Source organism: Ctenocephalides felis, unplaced genomic scaffold, assembly GCF_003426905.1.
Source record: "Ctenocephalides felis isolate EL2017-DRISC unplaced genomic scaffold, ASM342690v1 CF-g0.4_SCAFFOLD_01604, whole genome shotgun sequence".
Taxonomy (NCBI): domain Eukaryota; kingdom Metazoa; phylum Arthropoda; class Insecta; order Siphonaptera; family Pulicidae; genus Ctenocephalides; species Ctenocephalides felis.
In genome coordinates, this window is record NW_020537758.1 from 24,092,046 (window position 1) to 24,101,769 (window position 9,724).

The 9,724-nt window shown below is 28.5% G+C and overlaps 1 protein-coding gene across 1 annotated transcript in view; it reads right to left on the reverse strand.

Moving 5' to 3' along the window:
- Positions 1-3,505, reverse strand: part of LOC113373542 (RB1-inducible coiled-coil protein 1-like) — a 6,855-nt gene extending 3,350 nt beyond the window's left edge. Inside the window, exons 1-11 of the mRNA XM_026613833.1 lie at positions 3,201-3,505; positions 2,822-3,030; positions 2,464-2,752; positions 2,228-2,318; positions 1,879-2,021; positions 1,586-1,739; positions 1,281-1,453; positions 921-1,107; positions 508-791; positions 168-344; positions 33-94 (exon numbers count right to left, since the gene is read on the reverse strand). Of these exons, the coding sequence (XP_026469618.1) occupies positions 33-94; positions 168-344; positions 508-791; positions 921-1,107; positions 1,281-1,453; positions 1,586-1,739; positions 1,879-2,021; positions 2,228-2,318; positions 2,464-2,752; positions 2,822-3,030; positions 3,201-3,268 (1,837 nt within the window). The 5' untranslated portion in view covers positions 3,269-3,505. The remainder of the gene's footprint in view (positions 1-32; positions 95-167; positions 345-507; positions 792-920; positions 1,108-1,280; positions 1,454-1,585; positions 1,740-1,878; positions 2,022-2,227; positions 2,319-2,463; positions 2,753-2,821; positions 3,031-3,200) is intronic.
- Positions 3,506-9,724: the final 6,219 nt, after the last annotated feature.

The window sequence follows — 9,724 nt, forward strand, 5'->3', positions numbered from 1 at the left end:
TAGATGTGCTGGCATGTTTTGGGATATTTGACAGTCAATAGGACTTTGGCCAACCTTTTCAAATTCTTCAGTATCAGTTTCTGATTCAAAACCCCTGTGAAAACAAATATAAAATATATTTTTTATTTATTTCAAATAAATATTCTTATTAAAATATTAAATCATACCGTTCAAAATCTTTGAGATGCTGATGTTGTGCATATGTTGTGAGAAATCCTACAGTCTGTTCTGTAATATTTTCTGGAGTACAAATCAAATTAGTGCTTAATCCTGCTGCATCTGCTACAGTCGCTAATCTTTCTTCAACAGTTCCAGATTTATCTTGCGATTTTGCAGTGCCAGATCTTTAAAAAATGTAATGATTGTCACAAAGGACAAAATAATATGAATTGCTAATATCTTGAATCATTAATTTTTACATAAAAATATTGATCAGATTATTTGGTATATTTTTGTATTCCATATTTAAACATATTGTTTTAATTTTAATTTCAGTGCAATATTTACCTGGCTAAAAAGAAATTGAGAACTGAAGTTAAATCAGGTAAAGAACTCTCTAGTACTAAATCGGGGTGCAATGTTCCAAGATGTTGAACATCAGCTTGAGTAATTTTTGGCAAACCCGTGTCAAATATAGAAGGTGCTCTTGTGGCAAATGACGGTGGTAAATCTTCCATTCCAGGAAATAAGGCATTGAGAAAATGACCTTCAAACATGGTTGAAAATTCTTGTCTCCTCATCACTTCTTCATTATGTATGGTCAATAAATGGCAGGCGAGATCAGAAGCCCACTAAATGTGGTAAATAAATTGTGTTATTATAGCTAATATGATAGGTTTTAGTAAATATTAGTTAGAATAAAATATACATCTATTTGTCATTTGAAAATTAATCTAACTTAAGTAATTTAATAAACCCACCACTAGAAAGGCCTGAGAAAATGTACGCCTTCGAACAACCTCGTTAATAGCTTGCATATACATACTGGGAGCTTGATGAATTTGTTCAACTATACTCAAGTGCCTTTGTAATCTATTTAATGATCTATGGTAAAACATGAGTCGGTTGTCAGCTTCGAACATCCGATTTTCAACATAAACAATCCATCTGAGAAAGAATCAATATTTATACATTTTATCATCAATTTTTATACAATCAGATAGTTTTATAGATTTTAAATATTACAAAATTGCCCAATCTTGTTCAAGATGTTATTCATATTCCATGTAGATAGTGGATAATTGTTCATAAATAAAAAAATATTCAAAACCATTACTAACTTTAATCTATGGTATAAATTTAAGCCAAGTTCTTCTTTTGCCTTGGTACATCGCCTTCTAATATCTCTCAATTGTTGATGGTTCGATAGCATTACTTTTAATTGTCTCTGATGTGACATACACAAATCGGGCAAGATTGAAGTATCACCTAAATGACTTGCTCTATTTTGATTCTGAAATATATTTTCTATCAATAAGGTCTCTAATTATAAAGAAAAATGTTGTATGTTAAAAACGTTATAAATACAAATATCCCCAAAAATATAATATTGAGATGTATGTGGTGAAAAAATAATACAACTCACAGCTAAAAATGCTTGCGCTAATTCTCTCTGTTCTTGCACACATCGTTTTGTTTCTTGCATTAGTTGTTCTAAACCAAACAAACGATCACCTAAGCCTTTAATTTCTCTCATACCTGGCTGATGTGCTTTATCTACTGCATTTTTGCACTCAACTCTGTAGAAGAAGTATATATAATGCAAATAGTATAAAGAATATAATTATTAAATTAATATACTACGAAGAAACTAAAATTCCTAAATAATATAATAAGTCATAACTGAAAATTTTAGTTATGACTCATACAAAGTATTACCTCATAGAATTTAGAATCTCATCATCAAAAAGATCTAAACCCTTAGTGCATTGAATTGCAATTCGTTCCAAAGATTTTTGGTTTTCTTTAGCAGCTATCCAATGAAGTAACGTTACAGCTTCTTTAGTTTTTTGTTGATCCTCCTTGGAAGAAAACATAATAAATAAAAGTAATTTTATAAATTCCTTCTTGCAGATACAATTTTTAATTCATACAAATTTCTAAAAACTTACTTGCAAAACTTCTGTCTCTCCTCACTAATATTTTCATCATCTTTAGAAATATCTTGCTCAGCATCATGAGTTGCATCTTGTTCAGGGCTACTGAACGATTCTTTATCAGCAAGTACTTCATCAAATGCTGTGAAGGGTTCTTTACAATTAACAGCTAGCGCAGGTAATATTGGTATTCGTGATAAGGTATCCAGATCATTTCGAAAGCTGAAAAATGATTACAATTTTTCGATTATGATAGAAATAAACCTCTTACTATAAATAGCTAAAAATTTATTCAATATCTACAAACATTATTTTAATAAAATGCTAAAAATGTGAATAATTGATATAAAATAATATGTATACTTACTGTGACAAGAATTTTAAATAGGTTTCCCTTTTCTCCAAATGTTCTGCAAAATTTTTATTAAAATTAGCTGCACGTTCCGTGAATTCTTCTGTAATATCTTCCATATTAGCAACAACAGCGGCCCAGCCTTGTTGTTGCAAATGTTGATCATGAACTAATTTTTGACATACTCTTTCCTGCTCTCTAGCCAATTCATAAAAGCGCTGAGCTAACTGTACCCGCGTGACAACAGTGCTGTATGTTGGCGGAAGAGACATGCAAGATTCTACTTCCTCACTAAGATCACGATCTGCAATAAAAATATAGAATTGTATTAGTAATATTTAATTACTACATAAGTACATATTAAAATTACTACCTTGCCCATAATCAACACTTGGTTCCGGTGGTATTGTATCATCTATGATAGAAGTACTAAACATATATATAGGATTAGTGTCAGTGCCAGCCGAATAGCTGCAAACACGATTGTTGTCGATCAAGACTTCTCCACCACTAACCAAAAGCACTTGAGTATTTTGTGGAATATTGCACGTTTTTTGTATCATTTCTTTTAGAAGAGACACACTATAAAAAAAATAGAAAGCTGGGTATTTGAAATATGAATAGACATGCAAATGAAGAATTTGTATACATAATTTTTATGCAAAAGACTTTATTTTGCACTCTTTATTTTTCAAGAGATAAATGACAAAGCAAGACTTAAATATTTATATCAGCAAATAGGACTTATTTACCTCTCTAATGCCAAATTCATATCAAAGGTCATCATCCGACCGGTATCTACATGGAATATGTATAACATCTTGAAGTTGATGATGTTCTTAGAATAAATAAGAACGGAAGTTATTATATTCCTCCTAGGCTTTACTCGGAAGAGAGAAGCCTAGTTGACCCAAAAATCAGCAGTTATAACAAAAAAAATACTGTCGAAACACCTTCCCAACTTCCGACATTAAAATGGTATGTAGGAACATGGAGTCAAAATTATATGCAGAAACAAAATTTAAATTCAAGTTTGGGTATGTAGAGGTTAAGACTCGATAGTAAAGAATCTGCAATAAAGTACAAAATAATGTAAAAAAAATGTTTTCGATAATTAATGAATTACTAAACTCTTATTATACAATCACTTGAGAAATTATAACATTTTGATGCATTTATTAGGAATCAAAACATTCATCCTAAAAGAAAGGTGCAATAATCTATATAACAAATATAAATTATGCAAGAATATATAATAAAATACATTTACAGTCATATGGGTGTCAGATATAAATTACATATGCAAGGTTCTCATATAACCCCAAGGCCATTATTAGTCAATTTTGAGTTTCAGTGAAAGAATTTAAATTGATTATATGATAAACTTACTTTACATAAGAATTCATTGTACGACCAAAATCGTAATAATTGCACTTGTTTCACAAAATATTATTCCAATAGTGATTATTCATTGTCAAGAAAAATGACGTGCAAACAACACTTCTTTATGTCAAAAGTCAGTCACCTATTAAACGTGTTGTATTAGATATTTCAGAGATGCAAACGAAATCATATGTAAGCATTTAATTATGCATTCTTGAACTAAATATGCATGCAGTGAAACTGTTTTCAAACAATGATCAATAATATACCGTGAGCAATATTTGCTCAAGCATTTGCGCAATATTTGCGTGCATTGTTTAACGACCGAGTGTTTTGTACAAGATTTTAGTAAAGCTGACTGGTGTTTAAACTCACCTAAAACACTAAAAATTAAAAATACAATATATTAGAAAAAATATAACAGCGTGAATTTCACTAAATGGCATCTTGTATCAGCTGGTCTTTGTTTATAGTGAATGACGTTTAGATAGTGTTGTTTTGCGAAGATGTCACCACTAAAGCAATATCGACATTTGTAGAGCGTAGAGAGACCGTCTTACGTTGGTACTGCCTCATGGCATTTTGCACCATTCGAAATATAAACGAAATATTATTTTAATTACCCTTTTTCTGTACAGAAGTAAATATATCTCAAGACCTCAATACATCACAACTGTGCCATCACTAATACTATATACACTACTATGAAACACGTGGTCATTTGGAATCAAATCATATTTTTTTGCGAATTGAATAAAAACTTAAAGTAAACCATCTTACTTCAAAATAAATGTATTTATGCGTTTGTCCATCAATGAGATACGTAATTTAGAGTGTGTAGACCACAGTCGAGAAACACGTGTAGTCGACTACATTATGCGCAATTTAAAATATGCTCATATACAAATACGAAAACAACAAAGTTTTAGTAACAACAAACTTTAAGGAATTTAAAATTTCCATGATATTTTAATTAAATGTTGTTTATGTTTATAACACGTATATGCTACTCTAAAATGATTCTAGATATGCATGCTTACAGTAGACAAGTGTGAAGTAATTAACTAATTCATGTTTTTTCCTTAATTAAGTGAAACAACTTCATTGCTATTTTTTCTACTATTTTTTTTTAAATAACAGTGAATTTTTGACACTTGAAGAAGGAAAATAACAAGCATTTTTATATTTTTTTAACCAAAATAAAATAATCCGAAAAAATAATGTCGAATTCTTTAGATAATCAAATAGATGTTCTTGAGAACGAACTGCAGATCACTCAAATAGTCTCCGAATTAGATTTGAAAAGGGTAATAAATTTATTTTTATTAACATCATAACCTACAATTAAAATTTATCCTAAATGTGAAGCGATCCTTATTCACAGAAAATATTAGATGACACAAAGAAAGCTCTACGAGAAGCTCAAACCAATCGACACGATTTAGAACAAGAACTAGAAATTGAAAAACATCGAACTGCTGATTATAGGACAAAGTTGGAGTTGGCATTGGCAACCCTGAGGCGATGTGAGCAGGAAGGAGCAGAAGCCACCGGAAAGGAAGCCATGCTTGAATGCGTTGTAAGGAGAATATAAGAAGCCAATTTTAATAGACGTTAACATAACATTGTTATGGCAACGCTATCTTATTCTTTTTTGGTACTAAAAGCTGTGAAAAGATCTATATACTATGCGATAGGTACAAACGAACCTAGAAAAAATGGTATCATAACTGCCTCTTTGTGATGCGCATTTATAACACACGGTTTTGGGTGTAAAACGCCTGATAGTATAACAACTGGCTAGAATTTTCACATTTTTAGTACTAAGAAAGATACTAATAACAACGCTATGTTGTCGTCTATTTTACCGCAGAATTGGCCATTAAATGTATTCATATAATAAATCAAATTTGTTGTTGCATACTGCTTCCAAACCCTGTCTAATATATCATTTTGCCATATTTACATTAATTTTTGATACATCTATAAGCATCAAAAATTAATCTTAGATCATTATTATTATTAGCATAAACTATGTTTATAATTATGAACAATATCTACACGCGAGGCCGATAATGAATACATTTAGATAACAAACACAATGTTCATACGTGATTTATTCATGCATTTATTTATTTATGTACATATGTGATTATATACTTTGACAAGACAAAAGAGCGCGATGCATTTAAAAAAAGATTGAGAGAAGTTCAGCAAAGGAATGACGAACTTGAAAGTCAATTGGAAGAAATGCGAAATAAAAATAACAGCAATGATATCCGAAGGAGAGGACTTTATGAACAAATCGAGCAGTTTAAACTGAAAGAAAATTCCGTTAATCAGTAAGTAAAGTCTGCGGCTAAAAATATATAGCGGTAAAAGAGCAACAATTAGTCATTATTGTATTAGATGTACAGTATGAATTGGTGATGTGAATGATATATTAAACATAAAAATAAACTCAATTTAATCATTCACTTACTAACCAATTAGATAGTCAATTATTGTAGTATCGATTCTATTACTGTAGAATCGATGATCATGATGTAGGAATACCGTAATTACTTACTTCTTCATTATTAAGTAAAGTTATTCTTCTTAATTATTTCATTTTAAATGTATTTTAAGAAATGGAAATTTATGGTTTTATAGAGAACATTAGTAATACTTTTAGCTTATACCACTCACTGTTGTATAAATATGCTAAACTCTGTTATTTCTTTTCCTATAACTGAAAATTAAATGTTGGTAGAGTAGTTCCCAGGCGTGTTTCTGCTCTATAGACCACATATATATATATATATATATATTACAAATGTATTCTGAGTGGATAATAGATATTAATTTGGAAATATGAACAAACAACACTCTTTTTGCACTAATTTATTAAATAATAATTTTCACAAACGTTTCGAGACTAGGTTTGTCTCATCATCAGTGTGTTATAATTAAAAAAATTTTTAAAATATGGAAATCTAAATTAGCATGTTGTGTTTTTCATTACAAGTCGTTCACTGGTGTACGACTTGTAATGAAAAACACAACATGCTAATTTAGATTTCCATATTTTAAAAATTTTTTTAATTATAACACACTGATGATGAGACAAACCTAGTCTCGAAACGTTTGTGAAAATTATTATTTAATAAATTAGTGCAAAAAGAGTGTTGTTTGTTCATATTTCCAAATTAATATATATATATATATATATATATATATATATGTATATTGAAATTTGTTGAATTTTTTAAAAGGGTTTATTGCCATCCTCCCCACTCCAAAATTCTAATTATAATTTTATATTCTATCAATATTTAAAATGTTTTTTTTTTCATAATTTAATCTAATAAAGCACGCGGAAAACATGATATCAAATCTACAACCGTATCAGTATCTCAGATCTGAATTCAAGGTATTTGTCTAGACCGAATGTCTATAACGTGCTAAAATATTATAAACAAAATCTACAATTAACATACATATTTATTAATAGATACACACACATATATATATATATATATATCCCGAACTAATAAAGTATAATTTAAGATATTTAGGAAACTAATATGTATGTTCCATCATATTATATTAGATAAATCGAGGTACAACAATATCATAATAAAACTTTTTAATTGAATGAATGGATCATATAAAACAATGAGTGGCATAAAAAGATAGAGATGACACACAAGAGTATTTACCTTTGAGACTAATATTTCCAGCATTACAATCCTCACTCTTTGTCCAAAAAAGAAATATCTTCATTTTTGCATCTTTATATTCTGAATAAAATTATCCTTATCCATTTTTTTTTTAATATTAGTATGATCTTGCTAAATGACTTAATAATGGAATGTACATAGTCTCCAAAACATCATAATTAAATAATATATTAAAACATTACAATTTGTTTCTTATTTGGATCTCTTGTTTGGGGAACACTTCATTATTTCATTATTTATACATATTAGCATTACTATGGCAAATTTTAATTCTAATAAATAAATTATTAGATAGGTTCAAATATTAGATTAGGCGGATCTCAGTCATTAACGATAAGAAATCTTATCAATTATTTACAAATGTCGCAAACTATGATGAAACTTTGCTCATTTATTCGTCATGTGCACTAAAAGAAATTATCATTGAGTTAAACAAATAAAATGTATTTAAGCTTGGCTATTATAGATGTTATACAATTTTAACACAGGTATATCCAAGATCATCGGGCCGATGAAGCACAATTTAAAAAAGATCTTATGGCTTCTAAAAGAATGGCATTAGTTTTACAAAATACAATAAAATACTATAAAGAACTCAATGAAAAATATATGACGGAGAAACAGAATTATATTAAAGAAATCACTAAATATGCAGGTAGCAAACTTATTCGTAAATTGCGTATGCTTTGTAGTATTTTTATGGTTTCTATATAAAATTATATATATATATATATATATTTAATTTATTTAAATAAACTTATCTATTACATCAGGTCAAGTAAAGTCACTACAGGTGCAAAACATGAATGATTCGAAAGACTTCGTCGCAGATGATGATGCAAAAGAAGATGTAAGTATCAATTACAAAATTATAACAAATAAAACCATGATCTCTAAATCTTATATTTTTTTACATAGGTTTATAAAACTATTGCTTATCTGCGAGGGGCATTAGAAAAAGAACGGGAAACCACTGCTCTTCTCACGATTCAATCGGAAGAAAGGAGTCTTGAGGATAAACAAAAGTATGAGTTCTCCAAGAAAGATTTCGATTTGTCCCAAGATGATGAAACCCTGTAATGGTGTGTTAAAAAGGATTATCGTTATTATTTAAGCAATAGTTAAAATAGTTAAAATAGTTAAAATAAACACAAATAAACGCCGTGGAATCCTCATTGAAATTTATGCTATTGGCATAAATAAATCTTCACAAAAGGATAAATCAATGACTTTCACATAAACGAATTCAATCACTTAATTAGAATATACTTACTTCTTATTTAAAATATTTTTAAATTGATTAGAAATAATATGTTTTTGCGTAGTTGTAACTTCGTTCAAGATTGAATAAAAATTTAATACATCTGTATGTTTTTGTTTTTACTAATTATTGCATACTTTACTCAACAATTTTGTCACCAACTAACTGAAATATCTAAAAGAAAAAAAAATAATAATATCAAAAACAATTTAAAAAACAAGTCCACCACCAATATTTCTATGACTCAATGATTTTATTAATATGAACAAAATACTTAAGTATATAAATATTTTATGTTTAATAGATCATAGGATGAATTACAATTTATAATTCATCACGCGCAAATCAACAATCCGTAAACAAGAAATAAATCTGATTTTTCTTATTTCATCTTACATACAAATAGTAACAACTTAGTAGTAAAATCATGATGTTTCTATACAACTCCATTAGATAAATTATCTCAATCTGCAGCCGATTGCATGCATATATAAAATAGAAAACAATTATATACTATATAGAATAGAATAATTAAAAGCATACAATTTTATTACGCAACGTTTAGAAACAATTTATAAAATATTAGATATACATAAACATATTAATGTGTAACATAGATTAAACTACTAATTCAATGTTCAACAATGTCAAATTTAATTCTGTATATTATTAATTTTTACAATATAAATTAGGCTTGTCATTTTCCCTTTGTTAACATTACAGCTATATAATACATAGGTACTTTGAAACTTGGTCGACTTTAGATTAGCAGATCTTAAACATTTTCAATCAATAGTATCAAAAGTAGATTATTCATTAGCCATGTGGTCATTTAAAAACCCAAACTAATAAAATCGAATTGTTCATAAAAATTGATTCAGCACCAAAACAAAATACCTCATTTAACTTC